We start from the raw sequence: 26836 nt of genomic DNA on the forward strand, positions 1-26836 counted from the left end.
AAGGTGGGGGAAACTGTGGTTAGGTGGATAAAAGAAATTTTTGAGGAGCCTAACAAGGTGGAAAAGATTAATCAAACTCTTATTTGTTTGATTCCCAAAATTGACAGCCCCGAATTGATAAGCCAGTTTAGACCTATTTCCCTTTGTAATGTGGTGTATAAGGTGGTTACAAAAATTGTTGCAGGGAGGGTGAGGAACCACTTGTGTGAGTTGGTCATGCCAAATCAATGTAGTTTTGTGAAAGGTAGACACTCATCAGATAATATTATCATTGCTCAGGAGATCTTTCATTCTATGAGGAATAAGAAAGGAACTAAAGGGTGGATGGCAATAAAGGTTGACTTAGAGAAAGCATATGACAGATTAAGTTGGGAGTTCCTTCAAGAGACTCTTGTGGTGGCTGGTTTTCCAGACTCCCTTATTAGGCTTATCATGGCTTGTGTGTCAACCTCAACCATGAACCTATTGTGGAATGGCTTTCAAACAGAGGAGTTTAGACCCAAGAGAGGGGTTAGGCAAGGAGATCCCTTATCTCCTTACCTATTTGTCTTGTGCATGGAGAGATTGGGTCACTTAATTAATAATGCTGTTGATCAGAAGAGTTGGAGGCCTGTGAGGTTGGGCAAGAGGGGTCCTCCCATTTCTCACCTATTTTTTGCGGATGATCTCCTGCTTTTTATGGATGCAGAGATTAATCAAGCTGAGATGGTTACTGGAATTCTTTCTCAGTTTTGCTTGGTTTCGGGCCAAAAAGTCAGTGAGGACAAGACTAAGGTGTTCTATTCAAAGAATGTGAATCACATTAGAAGAAAGGATCTTGGTCAGATATTGAAATACTCCTCTACAGCAGACTTGGGTAAATATTTAGGTGTGCCTGTCCTGCATAAAAGAGTTAACAAAAACACTTTTAGGCACATCCTAGAGAAGACTAGCAATAAGTTGAATGCTTGGAAACAGAGAACTTTGTCTCTTGCAGGGAGAGTGATTCTAACCAAATCTGTCCTTGAGGCTCTACCAGTTTACACTATGCAGACAGCACTCATTCCAGTGGGAACCTGTGATCTTATTGAGCAAAAGATTCGGGGGTTTGTGTGGGGTTCTGATAGGGAAGTTAAGAAGGTTCATGCTTTGCCTTGGAATTTTGTTTGTAAACCAAAGAAAAATGGTGGTTTGGGTATTAGGGGACTTAGACAAACAAACAAAGCTTGTATCATGAAGGTTGCTCATGGTCTCCTCACTAAGAAGGATCAATTATGGGCTAAAGTGTTAAGGAGTAAATACAAGATGGAGGAGACTTTGATTCCAAACATAGTTAAGAAGCCTGGTACTTCCAATTTATGGCAGGGAATTGTTCGAGTGTGGCCTCAAATTATGAATGGTTCCAGAGTTATGGTGGGTAATGGGAAGGGCACTTCCTTTTGGAATGATAAATGGTTATCTGTTGGGCCATTGAAAGATCTTACCACTCATGAAGTTCCAGCAGATTTATTAGGTTGTGAGGTTGGGGATATGGTAAAGGAGGATGGAGATTGGAACTGGTTGAAGTTTGGCCACCTAATCACGAGAGAAGCCTCAGATCATGTTGCAGGTATTTGTCCTCCTAACCCTTCGAATGGGGAGGATAGGGTCATTTGGGATTTTTCCCATGATGGAAAATTTTCTATTAAATCAGCTTTTGAAAACTGTGATACAGATGGCAGTTTGCAGGATAATCTGAATTGGAGTCTTATTTGGGACTGGGGAGGGCCTCTTAGAATAAAGACTTTTCTTTGGCTTGCTCTTGGGGAAAAATTGCTCACAAATCAAAGACGGATGCAGAGACATATGTCAGAATCTGAGGTTTGTCCTAGATGTAATTTGTTTGCTGAAAATTGTACTCATGTTTTGAGGGATTGTGGTTGGGCAAATTCTGTGTGGAAAGTTTTTGTAGATTCTAAATTCTGGGGTGTATTTTTTAATATACCCTTATCAGAATGGTTACAATCTAATTTGATACAAAAGAAGAGCTGTGTGGGGGGTGACAGTGGGCATATCCTGTTTGGTATTATATGCTGGTCTCTTTGGAAAGATAGGAATAGTTTGGTTTTTGAGAATCAAACCTCAAGTGTGGAAACTTTGGCTAGAGGATCTAGTTTGTTACTGTCCAACTATATGGAGGCAAATGTAATGTACAGGAAGGCTGGGATAGGAAGCAGTCCTAAGTCTGAAGTGATGATTCGCTGGAACCCTCCTCATCCTGGCTGGGTTAAGATCAACATTGATGGTTCAGCAAGAAGCAATAACACTCAGAGTGGGTGTGGTGGTCTGCTACGAGATGACATGGGCTGCTGGATTATGGGATTTACAAAAAACTTAGGAAGAGGCAGTTCTACTAAAGCGGAAGTGTGGGGTCTTTATTTGGGCCTTTTACTAGCTTGGAACAAAGGGTATAGAAGGGTGATTCTTGAAGGAGACTCACAGGTGGCTTTGCAGCTTGTCAAGGAGGGATGTGATTCAAACCATCCTCTGGTTTTTTTGGTGCAGAAAATTAACCAGCTGCTGAATTTCGACTGGCAGGTGGAATTAGCTCATGTGTATAGGGAAGCTAATAGTGTAGCTGATTATTTGGCTGGGTTAGCTCATGATTTTGGTTGGGATACTTTCTTTTTTGATGTTCCCCCAGAGGGGTGTATAGATCTAATAGGGAGGGACCAAAGGGGTGTCGCTTGGCCTAGATTGGTCAGAGTGATGTAGTTTTGTGTCTGTTTTTTGTTTCTGTTGATATACAAAAAAAAAAAAAAAGGTTGCACACTAGCTTGGCCCAGAGGGCCTACCTGCCCCGCCTGACAACACATTTTTATAATTAAATTATAATTCCATTATTCTTCTTTTATAATTAAATTTCTAATTTAAATTTCAATTTACGTAAATACAAATTTATAAAATTCTAAATATTAACGACACAAATCTTTGCAAAAAAATAATTTTTTATTATTATTTTGTAAATCAAATTGTAGTAAATAAAAGTTCATCTCTGAGATAAAATATAAAAACCTAGACTTAACTATAAGAGCTTTTTTTGTGGATAAATATAAAAATCTATTACAAGCTAATAGTTAGAGGTGGCAAACTGGGCTCGACCCGAAGGGCCAGCCCACCAACATATTTTTATAATTAAATTAAAATCTCATCCTTCTTCTTTTATAATTAAATTCCTAAATTTGATTTTAATTTTTGTAAATACAAATTTGTAAAATTTCAAATACAAACGACACAAATCCTTGCAAAAAATAATTATTTATTATTATTTTTAAATATGATTGTAATAAATGAAAGTCTATCTCTGAAATAAAATATAAAAATCTAAATGTGACTATGGCGTATTTAAATTTTACATAACTCATCGAGTAGCTAACTATATTTGATTTGTATAATATTGATCACTGAATAACAAATTTTTGTTTATGGTTGATATTTCTAAAGTTTTGTGTTAATGCTGTAATTTTTTTCACCTAAAATATAGAACAAGATAGCAACACATTTTTTTTTGTAAGAATAAAGTTTGCAGTGTAATTAACCAACCACAACGGACGACAAAAAATATGATCTTTTTCTCCCGTGCATCGCACAGATAATACACTAGTATATATATATATATATATATATATATATATATATATATATATATAGAGGCAGGATCCTTTGACACCGGTGTCAAAGAAAAAGTTTGACACCTCATATGATAGCCGTTTGATCAAAAAAGATCAACGACTTTGATTTGTAAACATGTGACACCATTATTTTTTTTAATCTAATGGTTCTCAGATGAGGTGTCAAACTTTTTCTTTGACACCGGTGTCAATGGATCCTGCCTCATATATATATATATATATATATATATATATATATATGAGGTAGGTTATACTTACAACTTTTTTTTTTACAACTTCTTACAACCATATCTTAATACCGTTGATTTCCGCCAATCAACTGTTATCATTATTAATTCACAATAAATGATAACCGTTGATTGGCGGAAATCAACGGTGTTAAGATAGGATTGTAAGAGGTTGTAAAAAAAAAGTTGTAAATATAACCTTTCTCGTTTTAAAAATGGGCTCGAACAGGCCGGTTCAACCCGATTTCCGGTGAACCGGACTTGTGAGCGGTTCGAGTTACGCATCATATCGGTTGTGCATCTAAACCGGTAAAAACCGGATCAACTCGGCGGGTTTGACTAAAAACCGGAGACCCGCAAAAGCAAACGATAATCATTCGCCAAAACGCAAAAGCAAAAGCGCAATGGATGAAATTGAAGATAAAATGAGCGAGAAGAGAATAATAACGAACTCGGATTCCGGTGGCCGTCGTCAGAGACTTTGATGTGCAACAAACAACCTTCAATTTCGTAGGAAAAGTAGGAAACATCGTCGAAAGTGGTCCTTCCATTCCAGCATTATTCAGGTATACTTCACATCTCATTGAATTATGGGTATTTGGGTAGTCATTTTTAAATGCAAATGCTCAGTTCCTGAAGATTATGTGTTAAATTTATACTTTACCTCTCTTTTTTAGTTCTAATAGCATCAGTTTTTTTTTTTTTTTTTTTAGTTGAGCACACTCAGTGCTCGCCATGTGTTTGATGAAACAATTCAACTACAGCACATCTACAACACTCTTAGGTTTTGATTGGTTACTGAGGTTCTATGAATTTTTTTTATCTTTGGTTTTCCTTCACAAAATAGAGTTCGTCACCTTAGTATCTATATTTTCAGTTACTTCTTGCTTCCTTAATCCATAGATAGTTCCATTTCCTCTGTCACATTTCTGTGGTTGTTCTCCACCAGTTCAATCTATATATAACTAGTAATATATTTATATTTTCTTAATATGTGAACAGTATATCTGGTTGAACCCGGTTCAACCCGGTTGAACCAATAACCCAGTGACCCAGTACCTCGACCGAGTCGATGACCGGTCCGAATTTTAAAACACTGGTAAGAATATCTCTCCTCCATTTAAAAAACCGGTTTTATGTCAAACTATTTTTTATTTTTTATATCCGTTTGGTTACCGATAAAAAAAAACTTGCAATAATGGATATCCATTTGTTTTGGTCTTACACTGTTGTTATTTACTCCAAGGAGTAGTAGAGGAGAAATTTTTTTTATCCAGCAATCTTAATTTTTCAAAAATACGATTTTTACACTCAGTTTACGATAATATTCAAAAATTTAAAATTTAAAAAAATTCAGTTTTCAAAATTCTATAAAAACCGTCGTACCAAACACCCCCCAAGTGACGCCGTGAGAGGGAGCATCGTCGTGAACATGTATAATTTTGAACCCTATGTTCAATTTTCCAATTTCTCCCTTTTCTGGTTGCAAAAGGCTCAACCCTCTTCTCTAGTTCTCTTCTTCGATTTTGAAGGGAAAATTCATCCCAATCCCAACCAAATTGGGGTTTTTGCTTTGAAGGACCCTTCTTTGCTTATTTGGTGACTTTATTGTAGGTATTTTCTCTTTCTTTTCGTTTGATTCATCGATTTGTTTTGCTGCAAAGAAGTTTGATTTTTTCCTCCCTCTATAGGATCACAATTGCTCATTTCTGTGGTGCCGATCACAGGTTTCTTTCAAAACTTGGGTAATTTATCTGTTTCTTCTCACTCTACATGATTAGAAATTCTGTGAATGCTTAAATGACTTGCTTGCTTCTTTCTTTGTTAACTTTCTGATGTTCAGTTGGTTTTGTTTTAGTATGTTCTTTGCTCCCTAATGTTATTTACGATCTTATGGGGTCTCTAAGTGATTTTGTTGGTCTTGGATCCTCTGTTCATAACTTGGGGCTTGGTTAGTTTTCTCATTAATTTTGCTGATATTCCTGGCAAATTTTCCTGAAACATGCCTTTTACTCTTTGATGAGGGGTCCATGATCGAATCTTTCTTACAATCATCATTGAATTGGTTTTTTACGGAAACATAATATACCAGTTTCAGTTCCGAGATTTAATGCTTCTTAAGTATTTCATTCACTGATAAAGTTGAAGGCTTTTTCTGATAGTTTTGATTGCTCTGGAAGTGATGTTCACGTCCATCCAGGCGATGCATAAAAAAGTTTAAGCAATAACATAAAAAGAAATTTTGTTGACTTGTGTATGTCCTTGACATTTATGGTCTTTGGTCTGTGTGAAGGGTGTTTTCTTTTAATTTTCTTGAATTCTTTTGAGTCTCTATTTGAGCTTCATCAGATATAAAGTTTAGTTGCTGTTTTTACAATAGCAAATAAAGGATAGCTTTATTTTCTTTTTCTTTTCACTGAGCATATCTTTATAAGGAACAAGAAGAAATGGGCACTTTTCTCTGCCTAGTTTCTAGGAGTAGTAGATGAAGATCATTGTTACGGGTCTGACCTTATAACTAGTGATGCTTTCATCCCACATAGACAGACCCACATAAAATGCCTTCATCTAATGTTCATTATTTCATGCTTCTTTAATGTGCTTGTAATGTTTGGTTACACTTTTGAATCTTTCAATGCAAATTCTGTCTGTCCCTTCCCTCTCTAGTTTTGGTTAATGAAGTTTCCCCTGTTTTGACAAATTTACTCAAACAAACTAGTACTGCTGCTATATATTTCCTAAATCTATGCACCAAAAAAGGAAGCAACAAAATCTTGCAAGATAATGTTAGTATATGATATGAAACTTACTATTACTGTTCCTTTGGGGATTTTGATATTCTATATCTTGGATCTAATTTAAATTGGATGATGGCACAATGTATTTTATTTTATTTTAACAAAAATAATAAAGGTATCTTTTATTTTATTTCAAAAAAAAAATAGCACATTCATCAAAAACCGGTTTTGAAGTTATTATAAAACCGGTTTTAAACTTGATAACCGGTTTATGGTTCATAATCGGTTTTGAATTAAAACCGATTTTGATTGATTTTAAATCAAAACTGGTTATGAACCATAAACCGGTTTTGAAACCAGTTTCAAACCAGTTTGGATAAACAAAAACTGGTTTTAAAAAAAAAAACCAGTTCGGTTTGAAAACCAAACCATTTAAAACCGGTTCGGTTGGGATTTCGTCAAAACCGGTTATGAACCGCTCCATGCACACCCCTATTAATATATATATACATGTCTCTCTCTCTCTATCTATATATCTCTCTCTCTTTCTCTCTCTCTCTCTCTCTCTCTATATATATATATATATATATATATATATATATGTCTGTCAGTCTGTGTGTGTGTGAACAAATGCTACTGTATTAATTTTCCTTTTAACTGTTATGTGAGAGACTGAGAGTGTCTATGTTAGTTCTTTATCTAAATAGGTGGATGATTTTGTATCTGTTATTATTCTCTTCTTTATGTATTCAACTTTCATTGGTTGATTGTTCTGACAACTTACAGCTTCAGTCTTGAGAAATTGATGGGCCACCTTCTGAATCTACTCCATGGAACAGTTTTGTTAAACAATTTCTGCTTCTTTGACTGCCCTAAATTGCTCAAACAAAAAAAATGTTCCTATAATGGAAAAGTTTCAAAATTTCAGAAATATAATGGTGCCTCACTTGCTCTGCAAGGTTGTTTTACTTAAGGGAACTTTTTTTATTTATTTTAAGTTTTAAATTTTTCTTAAGCCTTATAAGGTTGTTTTGTTTTATGTTGTTTCTGACAGGCAATGGGGAGTTTGGGGATCATGTTGCTAGCTCGTTTAACCATAAGGTACTATATTGTCTATGTCCCTTTTGTGCTACAATCTTATGTTTTTATAATTCACCATTGTAAAATTCAGTTCCTTATAATATGTGCTTGAACTTGATTTCATATTTTTTGAAATTTAATACAATAAGCATGCTTCTGGAGAAGTGCCAGAATTTTCTTTGCTCTGATAAATGATAACACTTAAGAAGGAAAAGAGAGAGAATGAAAGAGGGTGGAAGACATAGAGAAAGCAAATGCATTGAGTCTGGTCATTATGACTTCTATTTGGTGCTCTACTCATGAGTATCTCAAGAGGATTTCTGTGGCTGATGTTAAAGAAATTGGACAGCTTTGTTGTATTTTTGAGAACTTTAGTTTCCTCGTTTCTTCATATCTTTTTCTTTTAGGATTAGGAGGAAATCTTATTGTCACCCAAATGCATTTTCTCCTCTTTCTTACCAAATCTCCTGAAAGTTTAAGCACAACCCCATCATACCTTGTGTTGAAATTTAACTCAATTATGAAGGGCAAGGGTGGCATGGATCTAATTCCTGACCCTTAGGTCATAAAAGCTTTGATAGTATGTCAAGGACTTAAAATTTCTTCAAAGCTTAAGCTGATGGATGTATATCTAAGATGACACCTTATGCAAAAGCCCTTTGGAGTTTGGACTCAAAGTGTGGACAAAGTACATTCCTTGTGTTGAAACTCACTTTAATTATTAAGAACAAAGGAGCTAGGAATGAACTCCTGAGTTCTAATCACTTGGTCGCAAAGGTTTTGATACCACATGAAGGACCAGCTGTTCCAAAACTGTAGGTTGTTAGGTGCATGCCCAAGAATGATTTTATATCTCTAATACTTTCTAATATACTATTTCAAAAAAAAGTCGTGCCTGATGGTTATTGGCACTAATGTAGAAATAAATATGCTTTGGTTGTTTGGATATCAAGTTTTCCATTATGTGTTGTTTGAGTGTTGTGATTCTTTTTGTCTTAAATTCTTAAAGTCAAATATCAATTAGATAAAATCAGAGACCATTAATATCATATAGTATAACCAATTAGAATATATGTTATTGGTTGTATATCAAATAATGGTTGTTGTAATCTTACTTGAAAGAATGTGTTATTGGCTGTATATTTCATTGTGGCTCTAAAGATTATGGTTTTGCTGTTAGATTTACGTTAGCAATGGAGGAGAGTTGAATGATATTCCTCATATACAAAATCTTAGAGAATTTCCTAGGGAGGAGCTTTTTGGAAAAGTTGTCATGGTTAGATTTGATTCTAACATATTGCTCAAGCAAAAGAGTTACCAGGAGAGTCAATCAGTTTTTAATGCACTATTTACAATTAAATATTTATATGAAGCCGGAGCGAAGGTGATCCTGGTCAGTGATTGGAATATGAATACTTCACAACTTCTTCAGACAGAGTCAATTGCAGGTACATTCTTATAGGCTATCTTGCAATCCTTGGGTTTAGTTGTCTCTGTGAAGTTTAGCTATTATGTGAATTGTTTATAGCAATTCTAGTTAATTTAAGGGGGGGAAAGACAAAAGAAAATTACTTGATATTGAAGCGCAAAGTTGTAATCATTATGGGCAATGAAATTAACAAATGGTTTCTATTATATAAGGAAGCTTCAGTATTAGATAATTGATGGTCCTCTATATTATAGATTTCTTATCAGCAGTTCTTCAAATACAAGTTGTTCCAGTGCAAGGCATTTCTTGCAACAAGCTATCAAAGATGAAAGGCCTCAAGAAAGAAAATATCTATCTTCTTGAGAACCTTTCTAATATTAAAGAGGAAGTTGCCAATTGTTTGGAGTTTGCTAGAGTATTATCATCAGCAATTGATATTTTTGTCAATGACTCCTTCTCCAACTCTCATAGAGTTCTAGCATCAACTGTTGGTGTTACTCGTTTCTGCTGTGCCTGTCTAGCTGGTTTTCACTTTGAGGAGAGGCTTTGTCTACTGAAGAATGTTGCAGAAGCTAGCAGGAAACCATATGCAGCAATTGTATGTCTCTACTTCTGATATAGCATTGGTTATGAGAAATAACTCTTCCATTCAAGACGGCCTTAAGTTTTTCTATCGATAAATTTATTCACTGTTTGTTTCTCATACAATCCAGATTGGAGGAGGTAATCTCTATGATAAAGCAGCTTCCTTTCAGTTTTTATCTTCCAGATGCCAGGGGTTCATTTTTGTTGGAATGATGTCATTTCAAGTAATGCATGCATTAGGAGTACCAATTCCTCTTAATTTGGTGGACCACAATGCATTTAATAAAGCTCTAGATATAGTGAGACTTGCTCGAGATAGAAATGTACAGATTCTGTATCCAAAAGATTTTTGGTGCAGGAATAAATGTGATCCAAAGCAATTGCAAGTATTTGCTTCGCATGGAATTTTAGATGGTGAGTTTTTATTCAAATCGGTAACGGGGTTGGGATATTTAGATATTAAGTCAGACATTATTTATTCTGTAAATAAAATTGATCCAGATTTGATTTTGATCTAGGTTGGGTGCCTGTTGACCTTGGACCTGTATCATTGGATGAAATAGATTCTATGCTTCCAAATTTTAAGGTACAATATCAATTTATTTATGCCTAGAATTTAAGCATAAGCTACTGTTGATTTAATTTCTTAATATGTTTCAAAACATCTTCTGATGACTATCAACATTTGGGTTGAATTATCTTTGTGTTCTAAGGATAGGTAATCTTTTTAGATTAGCATTTCATGCCTGCATCTTATCTGCTAATTTCAGTTCAAATTTGTGCATTTAATAAATATCATGCAATGGCTATTATAGAAAGTTTGAATGATGGAACCAGTTTTTCCATTAAAACTAAAAGAAAAAAAACGTACAATAAATAGACACCAGAAATATTCCAGTGCAACAAATCCCTATAATCAGGGAAAGAGATAAAACTAGAAAACTGAATCCATTTTAACTAAACAGGAAAAATATCAGAAACAAACTAATCCTAGGAATTTAAATAACAAATAACGAAACAAACTCCTAAGATTAAGGAGGAAAAATAAAACATTCTAGATGCTGAAAACTAGGGATTGCAACACTCCCCCTCAAGATGGGTGGTAGATGTCCAGCATTCCCAGCTTGGAAATTAGTCCTTCAAATTTAATTCTTGATAAAGACTTGGTTAAGATATCAGCAATCTGGGACCCTGTGGAAATGTGACTTAGATCAATAATATTTGCATCAATTTTTTCCTTGATGAAATTTCTATCAAGTTCAACATGCTTAGTACGGTCATGATGGATTGGATTATTGACAATTCCAATGGTGGCCATGTTATCACAGAAAATCTTCATAGGATCCTTGTATTCGAGGTGTAGCTCCTTTAGGACTCTTAAAATCCACATTCCCTCACAAGTGCCTAAGGACAATGCCCTGTATTCGGCTTCAGCACTGCTTCTGGCTACCACAGACTGTTTTTTACTCCTCCAAGTGACCAAATTTCCCCACACATATGAGCAATAGCCTGTGGTTGATCTTCGATCGATAATGGATCCTGCCCAATCAGCGTCCGTGTAAATCACAATATCACGGCTGGAATTTTTCTTGAAGAACAATCCTTTACCAGGAGTCATCTTTAAGTATCGTAGGATTCTGTAGACGGCTTCCAAGTGCTCTTCATTTGGGCTGTTCATAAATTGACTGACCACACTCACAGGGAAACTAATATCAGGCCTAGTGTGGGCTAAATAAATGAGTTTTCCAACTAGTCTTTGATATCTCTCAGTGTCTACCGAAGCACATTCTTGTTTGAGTCCTATCTTGTAGTTCGCCTCCATTGGTGTATCAGAAGGTTTACATCCCAACATCCCTGTTTCATTCAGCAGATCAAGAGTATATTTTCTTTGAGAAACTGAAATTCCTTCCTTAGTTCTTGCCACTTCCATTCCAAGAAAATATCGTAATTTTCCAAGGTCCTTGACCTCAAATTTGTGAGCTAACGTCTCTTTTAATTGCTTTATCTCATCCTCCCAATTACCAGTAATCACAATATCATCAACATAGACAATTAATATTGTAATTTTCTGATGAGGTGCAGTTTTAACAAACATAGTATGATCAGTTTGACATTGGGAGTACCCTTGATTTTTGACAACTGCAGTAAACTTATCAAACCAAGCCCTTGGAGATTGCTTCAAACCATAAAGGGATTTTAATAATCTACATACCTTTCGAGATCCTTGACCATCTTCCACTCCTTGGGGAATTTCCATGTAAACCTCTTCTTCTAAGTCACCATTTAAGAATGCATTCTTCACATCCATTTGCCAAAGGGGCCAATCTAGGCAAGCAGCAATGGACAAAAGAATTTTAATTGAATTAAATTTTGCTACTGGAGCAAAGGTTTCCTGGTAATCAATGCCCTGTGTCTGAGTGAATCCTTTGGCCACAAGTCTTGCTTTATGGCGATTAATACTCCCATCTTCATTATATTTGATGGTAAAAATCCACTTACAGCCAACCACTGATTTTCCTTGTGGTAAGGTAACTATCTCCCAAGTGCCATTTTTTTTGAGTGCATGCAATTCATCCTGGATAGCAGAACACCATTCAGTAGTCTTAGATGCCTCAAAGTAGGATGTAGGAATGGTTTCCTTGTCAATGTTCTTGACTAGATGCTGCATCCTGGAGGAAAGATTAGCATAGGATATAAAATTACAGATGGAATGACTTGTACATGTCCTTACCCCCTTACGAAGTGCAATTGGCATGTGCAGAGCATCATCAGAACTTGGCAGCAAGGATTCAGTTTGGTCAAGTGCAGGACTAATGGTTTCTTCAGTTGGACCAGGAGCCAAGGTAATCTGTTTGTCAACATGTTCAAGCATCTCAGAAGCTGTTCTGTATTTGGGCCGTCGCGTGTAGACTTGCAGGGGCTGCTGTTCAGGCGGTTTCTGGAGCGGGCCGGAAGAGGATAAGCCATTAGATGAAGTGTCATTTTCCTGAGATTCACCTAAGACCGGTGTAGGGGCTGTTGAAGCAGAGTTTTCTGGAGTATTAGTCACAAACAACCATTCCTTGGAATTAGGGATCTCCCCCTGAATGGCGGTTTGGGAAAAATAAGGCTGATGTTCAAAAAAGGTGACATCTTTAGTAATGTAGAATCGATGTGTGGCTGGACTGAAGCATTTATACCCCTTCTGAGTAGGGGAATAGCCAAGAAAGATGCCCTTAAGAGCCCGAGGATCCAATTTACCACCTTGAGAGTTATGAATGAACACGGTGCAACCAAAAATTTTTGGTGGGAGATTTGGGGTTAAGGTCAATGAAGGGAATGCAGTGAGGAGTGTTTGGTAAGGTGAGGAGAAGTGTAATACCCGAGATGGCATGCGGTTGATAAGGTAAGTGGCTGTAAGAATAGCTTCCCCCCAATAATTTTTGGATGTATTTGAGGCAAAGAGTAGGCTACGAGCAACTTCAAGTAAATGGCGATTTTTTCTCTCAGATACACCGTTTTGTTGTGGGGTATTGACACAAGAGCTCTGGTGGATGATGCCATGGTCTTTTAGGTAAGCTGAAAGGTCCAAGTTAAAATAATCACGTGCATTGTCAGATCTAAGGGTAAGGATTTGGGTTTGAAATTGGGCAAGGATCATTTTGTGAAAGACTTTAAAGGTGGATGTGACTTCAGATTTATTGGCTAATAGGTACACCCATGTCATTCGAGTATGATCATCAATAAATGTGACAAACCAACGAGCACCCGTAAGGCTTTTAACAGTTGCAGGTCCCCACACATCACTGTGGATAATGGCAAATGGTTTAGAAGGAACATGCATTTGTAAGGGATAATGAGACCGAGTTTGTTTTGCAAGTTGACATATATCACATGAAGGAAAATTCGAATTCTCATTAAATAAAGAAGGGTACATCTTTTTCATATATTGAAAGTTTGGATGCCCTAATCTAAAATGCCATAAAAGAGCCTTATTCAAATTGCTAGTTGCTGCAAATGTGCTGTCTTGAGTCTTCATAACCGCGGCTGTGTAAAGTTGATATAAACCATTAGAGACCCTAGCACTGCCAATCGTCCTCCCCGATGCCAAATCCTGAAAAATACAATCAACGTGGGTAAATTTGACTGTGCACTTTAAATCCTTGGTCAATTTGGTAATAGAAATTAAATTGCAGGTAAGAGATGGAACGTAGAGAACTCCAGTTAAAGATATGGTTGACGATAGGTGAACAACACCAATTCCGTGAACCTTGGCTAAGCCTCCATTTGCTGTTTTTACTGATTTTGCCTCGAAAATGGGAAAGTATTCAGAAAGAAGAGAGGAATTACCAGTCATATGATCTGTAGCCCCAGAATCTACCATCCAGGAATCACATTTATCAAGATCGGATTGGAGAGCTGTATGGAATGTACCTGATTGATGACTATCAGATGAGGGATTAGATTTGTCCTTATTGCAATCTTGCAGCATGCGTTGTATGGCTATCACTTGTTCCCTTGTAAATGTATGGCCTTCGGATTTTGCTTGCGGAACATCTTCTACAACTGCAGCAACATGATTAAAGTCTCTGTTTTGTCTTGGCTTCCAATCAGCTGGCTTGCCATGGATTTTCCAGCATGTATCCTGAATATGCCCAGTTCTGTTGCAATGGTCACACCAGAGCTTACCATTTCGCCTAGGTCTGGAGTCTGCATTGTTGGGTCTAGAGACAAAGGCTGCTGCTTCCAAAGGTGCATCAACTTTTGGGATGCTATTGGTCAAAACTTTGCGGCTTTCTTCCCACTTTAATTCAGAAAAAACTTCTCGCAAGGATGGCAGAGGGCGAGTGGCCATGATGCGGCTGCGAGCTCCATCATAGATTGGATTGAGTCCCAAAAGAAGGTTGTAGGTGCGGTCTTGTTCAACAATTTTCTTATACTGAAGAGTATCGGCTGGAGTAGTCCATTCATGTTGATCATAAAGATCCAATTGTTGCCAGAATTTTAGGAGTGAATTATAATAGCTGGTGACATCCTTGTCCTCCTGTTTGAGATCACGAAGAATCCCCTTGATGTGAAACAAGGCAGCTCTGTTATCTTCCTTAGAGAAGGCTTCCTTCACGCCATCCCAAATTTCCTTGGCTGTGGAGCACAACATGTATGTTTCAGCTATTTCAGGCACCATGGAATTCAGCAACCAAGACATCACAAGGTTATTTTCAATGGACCACTTCTTGTATTGTGGATGACTGGTTTCCAGAGGAGCAGCATCACCCGTACCGGTGAGATGATCTCCCTTGCCACGGCCTCCAATGAACATACGAACGCTGCGTGACCACAACAAATAATTGTCTCCATTGAATCGATGACCAGTGATGACTAATGCTGGACTATCGTTGGTAATGACAGCTGCTGAGTTGTTGTTGGTTTGGTTTGATGCTGAAACATTGAGTGGGGTTGTTGTTGGAGTGGTATTTGTACCGGTGGTATTGGAAGAAGTAGTTTGGTAGGCTCTCATGGTGCCAAAGAGTGGCACATTGGTAGCCATGGGTGGATCAGTCCCTTAAAAATCAAGCTCTGATACCATATAGAAAGTTTGAATGATGGAACCATTTTTTCCATTAAAACTAAAAGAAAAAAAACGTACAATAAATAGACACCAGAAATATTCCAGTGCAACAAATCCCTATAATCAGGGAAAGAGATAAAACTAGAAAACTGAATCCTATTTTAACTAAACAGGAAAAATATCAGAAACAAACTAATCCTAGGAATTTAAATAACAAATAACGAAACAAACTCCTAAGATTAAGGAGGAAAAATAAAACATTCTAGATGCTGAAAACTAGGGATTGCAACAGCTATATATAATAGTTTTAAGATAATGGATTATTCATCCATTTTAAAATGTAGGCACCAACTAACATTTTTCTTTGAATCCACTACAGAAAATTATTTGGATTGGTCCAGTGAAATTTGTTGATTCAAGTAAATACACAAATGGGGCATCCAAATTGGCGAAAATTCTTGATCAACTAAGCCAAAGCAACTATGAAATAACTGTTGTTGGGACTATGGCATGCCAACTAGTGAGACAGGAGAAAAGTTCATTGTCCTTTATAAGTATGATTGAGAATGCTTCAGTTGTATGGGCATTTCTCAAAGGAAGAAAGCTCCCTGGTGTTATGGCTATCGACAAAGTATGTTTTAATAAACTCTATTTCTTTCTATTACTCTTCAACTTCATATTTCAGGAGAATAATGCAGTATATTCTGAAAAAAAAATTATTTTGCATAAACTATCTTGTATGCCTCTTATGCTTGATTGTATGGCTTTTGCCACTGGAATTTCTGGAAATAGACTCACTTTCTTGAGATTATATTCACCATCTGATGTGAGTTTTTTATGATAAAATAACATGGTCATCAAGTCCTTTATTTTAGATGCTATGAATTGGATCAAACCCAAATATGCAAATGATGTTCCTTAAAAGCAAAAACGTTTTTTCTGTTTAACGAAAAAATTTCTAAATTGGAAAGAATTTGGTGCACAAAATATTTTGACATGCATATTAAGTGATGAATGAAGCTGTAAAAACATGATCTTTTTCCATAGTATGTATAGCAATTCTTCTGGTTGATAAATGTAATTGACATTAAGGCATATGAGGAGCACAATATTAGCAATGTTGCATGAAAATAGTGTAATAATTAAAGTAATACCTGGATCAAGGGTAATTAAGTTGAGTCTCAATTTTCTAAAATAACATCAAATCAAGTACTTGTGTAAGCTATATGTATCTATTAATGCTGACGAACGAATCTGCCGGAACTTTTTTCACTTGGAACTTGGAAGAGCTGAGACCTTGTTTCATTTGTACATCATCATTCATACATGACAACACATACTGAATAAAATAAGAGAATTAATACAGCAAACTAAATTATAAGCATTTTTTTGTTTGGTGGTAAACAGCTAATGTTAGCATTTCATTTAATCATGCTGATAAATCTGATCTTGTGTTAAGCAACTCAAAAGTGCTAAAACATTCTGCATCAATGATATTATTGTCACTTATGGTAGTTATATTTTGCAGGCATACCCTTTTGAAATCAACTGGAACAACATTTATTCTGACCCAGCTCAACCTCTGGTTGTTGATATAGGAAGTGGTACTTTTTGTTTTTTACATATAGTGTCTACTGTGCGCATATCTTGTAAAACTGTGAAACTAGAAGCATATGATCTGCAAGTTATCAAGCAATATAAAATATATAAGCAGTTGATTTGAACATATTGTCATTGCATACATATTCTTTTAACCATAACATTGTTGTAGAAAAGACCCCGAGTTCTGTAATAGAAGATGATGGAGTGAGGGACTAGAAGACAGCAAAATAAATAGAACTTGTGGTATTGATTCTTTTTGACATATCAGCTCTAAATGATAGGCAATGGGCTTTTTCTTCTGGAAATGGCTAGAAGGAGGAAAGATTTAAACTTCCTTGGTTTGGAGATTAATGAAAAGGTTCCATAATTGTTATATCCCCTCCCTTGTATCCTTCTCTTTTTTACTACGTACCATGGTTCTTTATTTTTTTTAACTATTAACATCTTTTTCAGCTTGTTTTGCGCTGTCTGGATTCTACTCATCAGTTTGGCATAAAGAATGGGTAATTCTATTTCTTTCATAGTACAAATAGATGCAGCATCTGTTTGGTTTTTGTTTTGATTCAATAAAATGGAATTTATTCAAGTGATGGCACAAGAACATTCTGGACTTATTATAAGGGCATATTCAATTACGATCATATATAACTAATGTTTGAGTTCCTTCATTGTTGAAATTTTATTCTTTTGTTTAACTTTGTAAATTACTTTCCTGTTTTATACATTTCAGGTACTTTGTTGCTACTAATGCAACATCAACATTCCGCTCCATCGTTTCTTCTTACCCAGGAGAGTTAGTTCTTGTCTCAATACAGGTCAAGCTTAAATTTAGTTACACTTTTAATTCTAACATCCATTTCTTTTTTCATTTAAAGTCATCACTGATGTGCTTGGTATACTGAACTGTAGAAAATAGGCATAATCTTTAGAAGCCTTCTTGGTCATGTCCTGAGGCATTATGATGTGATTGATGGTGTTTTCTAGAATTCAGAATGGATGATTGCTGAAGCAGAAAATGCTTCCTCCCTTGCCCCTAAGGCCTAAGAACCAGCCCCAAAAGAAAATTATTATTTCAGGATTATATTCTTACAATGAATTTGAATAATGTTTATTCTTTGGATTGACTCATTAGCTTGTTCATTGTCTTTCTTTGTGTACCTTTGACTTGTCAAAACCCAAATTATTAAGTAGACACTGTTACTGAGACTTGGAAGTGACCTTGTAATTATATCAATTACCGAGAACTGTCTTCTGGATGGGAAGCATCATTTGCCAATTTAAAAGAATATATATTCGTTTCTTTAGTTTTTTTCCCATGGCATATCTTAACAAAAATACAAGAATTATGGCGATGACCAACTTATCCCACATCACTCTCCATGTCAATATAAAAAAAAAAGACACCAAGTTCAACTAACTGTCTATTAACACAAGCTCACCTTTCTTTCTGTTCTTAGACCTTTTGTTGGTCTTTTCTGTAGTGTTAATGCTGCCATATATACACCTACGGCGATGCCACTGCCACCATTGCACCAATGAATGAATTTGCAGAATGTTAGCCCTGCTATTAGTGACATAAGCTTTGTGGGTATCATTCATCCTTCGGTATTTTATACACACTATTATCACCAATAAGCAATTCCTTGAGCACAAATGGCTTATTAGCATACTGCAAGCTAGCTGCCATTTGCCTACAATTACCTCCTTACTTTTAGTGTTTGCTACTGACATTTTTCTTATGACATCACAACTAGTCTTTTGGCAAGACTGCCATTCATAGAAGCTTTGATCATTCCTTGTATATTGGAGTGAAATGTCGTGTTTTTTTTGGTTTATGATGATCACTAACTTGCAGACACTGAAACAACAACAGTGTTAAATCCATTGGTTGGTGAGAGAGATCCAGTAAAAGGGAGAGAATTCTACTTATACCTATTAAACATTCTTCTAATAATATTGCTAATGCTAATTTATTAAAACAAACATTTATGGCCTGATTTTTCTTTTTCCTCTCAATATTTTCTCGTAAAATTATTTAATGTCACAACCTTCCCAACTTGATTGGCAAACCTCTGAGCAAATCTTCTATCACAGTAACAAAATTTTACTGAAAGACATTAGCTGTAGGAGTCTCAACCTTGCTTATTACTTGTAGTAAATAAGCCAGTTTGAGTTTAATGTAATGTGTAATCAAATATTTTTTCTGTAATTCTTTTTTTTTCTCCATCAAATACTAATAAACCTTAATCTCATTTTTGGCTTTCTTTTCTTTAGTGTCCAAACCCTGATTTCAATAAACCTGAGCATAGATGGAGGATCCTGCAGAGATCTTTAATTGAAGCAGTAGTGGATCTTCTAGCATCTAATGGGAAGGTAAATATACTTTGGAGCAGCTTTACTTGATCAATGTGCAGTATATGGTTAGGTCCCTTCCATTTATCTTATAAAACATCATTGCTTGTCATATCTGAGTGGAGAGCAATAAACCTCATTGTAAAGGAAAATAGTTGTTTTCAGTATTATATTTATAGTTCCTTTCTCTGTGTAATGACACTTTATTGTGATGAGTAGTGACTTACTCCACTTACATTCTTTGAATAGTTTGAGTTATAAATATCAAGGCTTATTTAGATTATTGACAATAACCAGGTCTTTCTGCAATCTGATGTAGAAGCTGTAGCAATAAGAATGAAGGAACAATTCTTGAGATATGGGAAGGGTAAGCTTGATTTGGAGCATTGCCAAACTGTGTGGCTTGAGGAAAACCCATTTGGAGTTAGGTCAGATTGGGAAAAACATGTTCTAGAGCGTGGGGCCCCAATGTACAGGATGATGTTTTCTAAATCATATGATGATATTAGTGAAGTTTCAGTTGCAAATGATGTAATTCTGAAAGTTGGCTAGTCCATCAAACCTGCAAATTGTTACTGTTTTTGCAGAATCTATCACAACCAATGGTTTCTCCATGTTTTAGGTAATATGAGAATTACACAATACAGATATCTTTATGAAAATTATCTTTTATGATATTGATCAATTAATTCATCTGAAGTATTCATCCTGCTAGCATTGCAGGGTTGAACATCCTTACAATTTGGGGGATGAGGAGTGCAGAATTGTTGTTGATGTGGACAGCCAAAAATGTTCAGTAAGTGATTCCAAAGTCATTGTGCGTGCAATGTGCATATGATTCCTAATGTTCTAAGATATCCCCTCCAAGAATGCATGTAGAAGCCAACCAATGAAATTAAAATTGTGGGTCAGAGAGATGTCCAAAGTTAGTGTTGTGTATATTTGTAATGAAATTGTATAAGGCCTAGAAAATCAAAATTTCTATACATGGTATTATGATATTTCATGCCCATGCATTTTATTTTGGTTAAAAAGATACAAATTCGTGTAGGGAATGCTAAAACTAACGTCTAAACTTGACAAAAATACCAGCATTTTGGACATTGGTTTTGATTTGGACTGATAAAGCATAAATTTCCTTAGTATTTTCAAATTATATGAAATGTAAATTTGTGATTTATTTTACAATTAAAATTACATATATTTTGTTCCGTTGTCTTTTTAAGCTAGAGGTGTGCGACTCGTCTAAGCTCATCAAAATGTCTAGTTGTAATATACGTAAAACACCGAAACAAAAAAATGAGACTTATAACTGGCTAGACCTAATAATGCATCCTATCATATAAAATACCATTCAAATTAATCTTATCAAATGTTAAATTAACATGTAAATATGTCGACTTAACAGTAACTTTCTGTATGCTCGGTAATATAACGTAAAAATATATCAAAATCCATTGTACATTGATATAAAATAAAGATGCAAAAAGGTAAAGTGGGATTAAAAGGATATATCAATGCTGATTTGTTTGCCTTTACTCAAACAAGCTTATAAGTGTTAGTTAATTAATGTTAAATATGATGGGGATCATTTAGAGATGCAAAAATTAAGTATTATAAAGTATAGTGCTTAAACTAATCTATATGCACATATGCACATACGGTTGCATGGAACACACAAAAATCAAAAACAATGAGCGACGAAAAAAAGTGTGCATCGGGTTTACTTACTTAATACACTATTAATTAGTCAGTTATTTTTTATTTTTTCCCAAATATAATAAGAATTCCTGTGTTAAAATGCATACATTGGTTGATAATGCTTTGCTTGTAGGATAATTAATTTTACATTATTCACAATAACGTTAATACTTTTTTTTTGTACTTCAATAATGTTATTTTTAGAATACTTCTAAAACGTTACAAAGAATTATTTAGTTGTTTTTTGGTTAAATTATTCTTAATAGTATTGAAATGTGAGATTTCAAATTCCCGTAACATAACCAGTAACCACTACCCCTTATTTACATTATAAATTTCGCCAATGAACATACTGCATAGTACAAAACTTGTATAATAATAGAATTTGATATTACATCGACCAACCATGAAGGATACGATTCATTTTTATTTTTGCAGACTGAAAAGGAAGTTTGTTTTGGATAAGGCTATATGATTCCCGTTTGATTACCAATCTTACAGCATAGTATATATCACCTACATGTAATATGACACATGAACCAAATTCCAATCCACCCTTCTTGTGGCCACAATGGTATAGTATGTATTATAATAAAATAGTAGTGCTAATAAAGTTTTGCAGTCACATAAAGTTGACCTATAGGATCTCAGTGATACCCTTTTTCGCCACACAATGATTCTTTCCCTTTCCTAATGTCTGCTTCATATATTAGAATCAGTTGTGTTCTAGTAGTCAATTCGTCATTTGCCCCCGGACTTAATAAACCGAAGATTTGGAAATTGGTACATAATTTTGGTTTCAATGACCATTTAAGCATTAGATCAAAAATATGCAAACCTCCAAAAGTCAGGAATCATACCATACTCTAGATTAGGTTCAATCATTGCCACTTCAAAATGGACTTACAATATGTATTAAGATAATTAAATATGCAAGCAAATGCATAGGGTTAAACTTGCACTCCACCCCTTTTCATTCCTAAGGACCAAACATATAAACACAACTCCACACTGATCTTCTAAGAAGAAAAAGATAATGAATTGGGTGTTGGTGAATGTTTGAAATTTGCTATGATGACATGAGTTGTATATTCACTAAATTTTATGTTTTTTCTTTTTTCTTTTTACAAGGGAAAAATTCCCTCATGGCAAGTCCACGCATAGATGGGACATAGAAATGTATGGCTGGGGTGCCATCCCTAAACATAACTCGAACGACCATTCCATGGACCAAGAAATAATTGAACTCACCATCAAAACTCTTGATTCTCAATATAACCATGATGTCACTTCTAGGACACACAATAGCACCTAAGTTGACTATTTAGTTGACAACATAACAGTAGTACAACAAACAAAGTCAAGCATAAGATTACCCCAAAAGAATGCAATTTAAATTCAGGGCTGCATCAGGCACCCTCTAAATACTTTCTATATAGCCACAGAAAATTCTCTCTAATAATTTTAATGCTGTCTAGGGGAAGCAGCATCAAATAAAAATCTAGAAGTCAAAATTTTGGATATAGTAAAACAATATATGTAATGTTAATCGAAAAAAGAAGCAATAAAATAGTCTCCATTGAACCAAGCAATAATTCAGGCTTCTGTGATCGGATACTCAAATACTACATCTTTCCCGGTAAGCTTCCTGTAAACTCCAGAAAAAGTCTCCAGCTTGTACTCAGTGTTATTGCGCTCCTTGGGGTCCAAGAAAACCTTAAATTGATACATTGTCATCAAGAAACTTAGAAACAATTTATTAAAAAGAATCTAAATTAACGTCAACTTCACAGGCAGTTACCTTCATTATTTTTGACCCATCAATTCTATATCTGACCCGTTTGCCAACAATCTCTGCAGGATGCACAACATCCTCCAGCATGGCATCATGGACTGCAGTTAAAGTACGGGTTCGGGGACGCTGAACAGCAGAGCCTTTCTTAGGCGGCCGCACAATCCTTCTTGTGGCAATCACGACAACATCCTGTGATTTGGTACAATCCTCAGTTAATATAATTGGGTGACCCAGAAAACTGTGTAGCAAGCATGACATGGTAAACAAATACATTAGGAAAATACAAGCTAAGAGAAATCAAAGACACTTTAATTTCATATGAAGGTGCATTGCAGAACAAAAAACAACCTTCCCACTAAACTTCTTTTCCAACTCTCTGACAAGTCGAAGATGAATCTTGCGGAAAGCCTTCCTCAATCTGAAAGGGACATAGATGACTACAGCCTTGCGATTCCCAGACACATCCATTTGACTGCATGAAACAAGTTTGAATGGATGATGAGAAAGAAAGTTTTGGTGACAAAACATACATCAATTCATCATTCATAACACCCTTACATTGCTTGATTGATATAGAGATCTTTCAAGTCACTTTTCAGATCCTGATTGGTATTCTCCAAGTCAAATAAGTACTGCACAAAGGCATCAATCAAATTGCTGAGTTTCAATAAAGAGAATAGTAGTGAGTTCATAAAAATAGGCTTATTCTCCCAAAACATAGATCGCAATAATAACCTGTGCAACAGTCTCTTCAAATTCAGTGGGTTCAGCATCCTTATCCTTGTGGATTTTCTTCCTCGAAGTGTACATTTTGATCAATCTGTTTCATGACATAACATCCACTAATCAGAACCTAAGTAAAAATAAGAAATCACAATGAATACAACAACAAAAACTAACATATCACAAACTAGTTGGGGTTGGATGAACCCATATAATAAATAATATCAATAAAAACAGAAAAAAATAAAAAAAATAAAATAAAATAAAGTAAAGAATACCTTCTACGAAATGCTATTAAAAGCAACTCAAATCAATATTCATAGGGTTAGAAGGGTCAAGAAAAAAAAAATAGCATAATACTAAGCATGCCGAAATCATAAGGAAAAAAAAAATGAACAAAATAAAATAAAATAAAGCTTCTAGATTTCAGACTCGTAATTATTCAATTAAACCTTGAAGGAATACATATTGATGCTGACTTACATTTTCTTAACAAAGATATAGACCAAATGTTCCCGTTCTTAGTTTCAATAAACGAGAGTTAAGTGCAATCGATTAAAATAAGTCCTACATTGCTGAAATAAATAAATAAATACAAAAACTCATTTAAATTCAAAAAAAAAGTTATAAGAAAAACTCATTTTGAGGGAATATTGGGACGATTATGAATTGGAAAACAAATAATATATAGAAATAGAAGAATGGGAATTGCGTCGAAATTGTTGCTGCACAAAAACCAAGTGAGAGAAAATTGGAGAAAGCATATGATATACCCAATAATCGAAGTGAGTGAAATTGATGAAAAAAAGCAGCTTTTAGTAGAGAGTGAGTTAAATACCAAATGGAGTGAGGAACCCTTCAGCTTCAGCGCCAGAGAGCTAGAGAGGAAGGAGGCGCAGACAAGAGGATAACAAATAGGGTTCAGGTTGCCCTAATTTTGCACGCAAAAATTTTTATATTACCTTTTTTCTTAAATCATAAAAAAATTAAAAAAAAAAAAAAACATATTTCAACAATTTTTTTTCCCGAGGTATTTGAACATAATTTTTTTGGCTGCCTATGACAATAAATAATATATATTTATGATCAATCCAATCCCACTAATTTATGGATTAAAGAAGACACCCACAAAAATCAATGGGCTAACTAATAAAAAGAAAATAAAAATTATAAATGAACTGCTTGATCCAATATTAACTAATAACTGGACACTGGATGAGATACTGAGTTATTAGTTGAACCCATGATTATAAAAGTAATAAAATATATCATAGGAATATTTGACATAGTAATAAATTATTCAATACAATGTGGCTTGGGTTCAACCCTTGTTGGGTGCCAAAAACTAGTTCAACCAGTGAACTGACCTGTGTTTTCACTAGTTGAACCCGGGTCACTGGTTCGTCACTGTCTCAGAAACATGTCTATGTTATATGATAATTTAATAAATAATGCATTATCGCTTCCTTGAAATAAGTTATTTCATTTATTCCTACATTATCATATAAATATACCTATCTCACAAAAATCAAATGACAATCCATTGGCGGATATGAATTTGTGCAAGTGCACACACAAATTTTTAGAGAAAAAAAAGAATAAAATATATTTTGGATCCTTAACAAAAATTACGGGATCTAATTTAATCTCTTAAAAAAAATCGACTCGTGATTCCTATGAATTCCAAAATTAATCCATGTTAGTCCTATTGAGAGACTAATGTGGGTCTTCTTTGAAATTTAAAGGGACCATGATTTCGACTAACTGTGTCTATTTTGGAATTCAGAAAGCCCACGAGTGATTGAATTGGCCCCATGATTTTTATTCAGGATCGAAAATGTTCTATTGTAACAACTTAGTTGTCTTTTAATTACTATTTTTTTAATGTTAAGTTGAAGTTTTTTCTTTTCTTTTCTTGTTTATATTCTTTTGTATTTAATGTATTTAAAACTTTTTTAAAAAAAAAATCGGGAACATTATCCTCAAACTCTCGCCTCTAAGTATGCAGACATAAGTAAAATTTTATGAGTCCGCCGTTGTGACAATCCATCAATATTTCATGATTAGGCAAGGTTCATTAGAAATACGTGAAATTATGAAGGTTTATAGCCATATTATTATGAAGGTTTATCTTAATTATACGTGTTAAGTATTAGATACAATTTTGCATATTTGCTTCACGGATTTAGGTATTATATTATAAGGGCTATATTTTCTTCTGCCATAGAAGATATCACTTTTTCCTGCACACTCATGGAAAATCGTGTTAACAATTTTTTCTTTTTATTTTATAAAATTGTGGGACCTACTTAAAAAAAATGTATCTAATGCATAAGAGAACAATTTTCCAGTGACAGAAGAATATGATTTCCTTATGTTATATTTTCTTTACACATTCCTTATTTTAAGAATAATAGAAAGATATGTTATAAAATTATGGATTAAAATTTAATACTAATAATACCTAAATAAAAATACTCTTAATTTCCTTGCTTTAATCTTCTTCCTTTTTTAGAGCTTTTCCATTTTTTAAATGATACTAAACTCTTTTTTCAGTCCTCTCTTCTATGTCAAAAGAAACATGTTATGACCTTGTTATAAAGATTTATATTCTAGAAGGATCAATAAGGACAAATAACTAAGAAAGGAAAGATTTCCAAAAAGATACAAGTTCTAGTGTGACAAAAAGATACATTCTCCAAGTAATAGTTTTTAGTTTTCATTTACGACATATGAAATTGTGTTATTTATGCTCTTATATCAAAAGAATGAAAGTCTAATTTGTTTGTTATATATTAAATTAAAACCTTTTTTGTAGTGATTAAATTTTATTATTTATTTTTTACAGAACCATAAATGTCATTTTTTATTTTTTATTAAAATTTAAAATTTAAATTCATTTATTTTCTTTGTGTATATTTTTTTATATTTGTAACAAAAATATAATGAACAAATATGGGTTGATACAAAAGAATATTCTACTAAATAGAATATTTGATGAATTGAATTGAACTACATTTAATATAATAAAATATTTTATATTTAAACAAAAATATAATTAAAAGTATATATATATATATATATATATATATATATATATATATTGGTCTTTAGAAAAAAACGTAATTAGAATACTCTGTTTAATCAAATTTCATTTTTTGATAATTTCATTTTTTTTATACTCTTTTCCCACCTATCAAGTTTTAAATTCAAATTTGAAAAGTTTGAATTATAAACATTAAATATTTTCCCCCCAATAGATATAATAAATAATATTATTAATAGATTTAACAATTTTCCATGCAAAAGATAATAAGAAACATTAAAATAGTCTGTAAAATACTTAATGGCAAACATCTTTTTACGATGCCAGAGTTGGATGGTTAGTGGTCACTGAATGATCATT

General features: G+C 34.4%; 2 protein-coding genes across 2 annotated transcripts; one reads left to right on the plus strand and one right to left on the minus strand.

The window, feature by feature from the left end:
• Window positions 1-5485: 5485 nt before the first annotated feature.
• LOC133303376 (uncharacterized) lies at window positions 5486-20307 on the plus strand. The gene is made up of 16 exons (XM_061503281.1): window positions 5486-5491; window positions 5569-5604; window positions 7402-7574; window positions 7670-7716; window positions 8876-9143; window positions 9379-9722; window positions 9838-10123; window positions 10228-10295; window positions 15637-15888; window positions 16786-16861; window positions 17141-17217; window positions 17313-17362; window positions 17590-17674; window positions 19134-19232; window positions 19509-19833; window positions 19935-20307. Exons 3-15 carry the CDS (start codon window positions 7421-7423, stop codon window positions 19761-19763), a joined length of 2061 nt encoding a protein of 686 aa, XP_061359265.1. The 5' UTR covers window positions 5486-5491; window positions 5569-5604; window positions 7402-7420; the 3' UTR covers window positions 19764-19833; window positions 19935-20307.
• A 1915-nt stretch (window positions 20308-22222) lies between these two features.
• LOC133303375 (small ribosomal subunit protein eS7-like) lies at window positions 22223-24417 on the minus strand. The gene is made up of 6 exons (XM_061503279.1): window positions 24269-24417; window positions 23443-23527; window positions 23266-23339; window positions 23056-23179; window positions 22714-22896; window positions 22223-22628 (listed from the first exon to the last, which is right to left on the minus strand). The coding sequence occupies exons 2-6, from the start codon at window positions 23515-23517 to the stop codon at window positions 22509-22511; spliced, it is 576 nt and encodes a 191-aa protein (XP_061359263.1). The 5' UTR covers window positions 23518-23527; window positions 24269-24417; the 3' UTR covers window positions 22223-22508.
• Between the last annotated feature and the right edge of the window lie 2419 nt (window positions 24418-26836).

The sequence above is a fragment of the Gastrolobium bilobum genome, unplaced genomic scaffold (assembly GCF_033153095.1).
Source record: "Gastrolobium bilobum isolate Gb01-03AN ecotype WA unplaced genomic scaffold, APGP_CSIRO_Gbil_v1 utg1982, whole genome shotgun sequence".
Lineage (NCBI taxonomy): Eukaryota > Viridiplantae > Streptophyta > Magnoliopsida > Fabales > Fabaceae > Gastrolobium > Gastrolobium bilobum.

Excerpts from the sequence above, each read along its gene's own strand:
- LOC133303376 (XM_061503281.1), top strand. The coding sequence starts at position 7,421 with ATGGGCCACCTTCTGAATCTACTCCATGGAACAGTTTTGTTAAACAAT. Across the intron at positions 10,124-10,227 it reads TTCGCATGGAATTTTAGATG|GTTGGGTGCCTGTTGACCTT; the intron begins GTGAGTTTTTAT and ends ATTTTGATCTAG. Across the intron at positions 10,296-15,636 it reads CTATGCTTCCAAATTTTAAG|AAAATTATTTGGATTGGTCC; the intron begins GTACAATATCAA and ends AATCCACTACAG.
- LOC133303375 (XM_061503279.1), bottom strand. The coding sequence starts at position 23,517 with ATGTACACTTCGAGGAAGAAAATCCACAAGGATAAGGATGCTGAACCC. Across the intron at positions 23,340-23,442 it reads TTGAAGAGACTGTTGCACAG|TACTTATTTGACTTGGAGAA; the intron begins GTTATTATTGCG and ends GCCTTTGTGCAG. Across the intron at positions 22,629-22,713 it reads ATGGGTCAAAAATAATGAAG|GTTTTCTTGGACCCCAAGGA; the intron begins GTAACTGCCTGT and ends TATCAATTTAAG.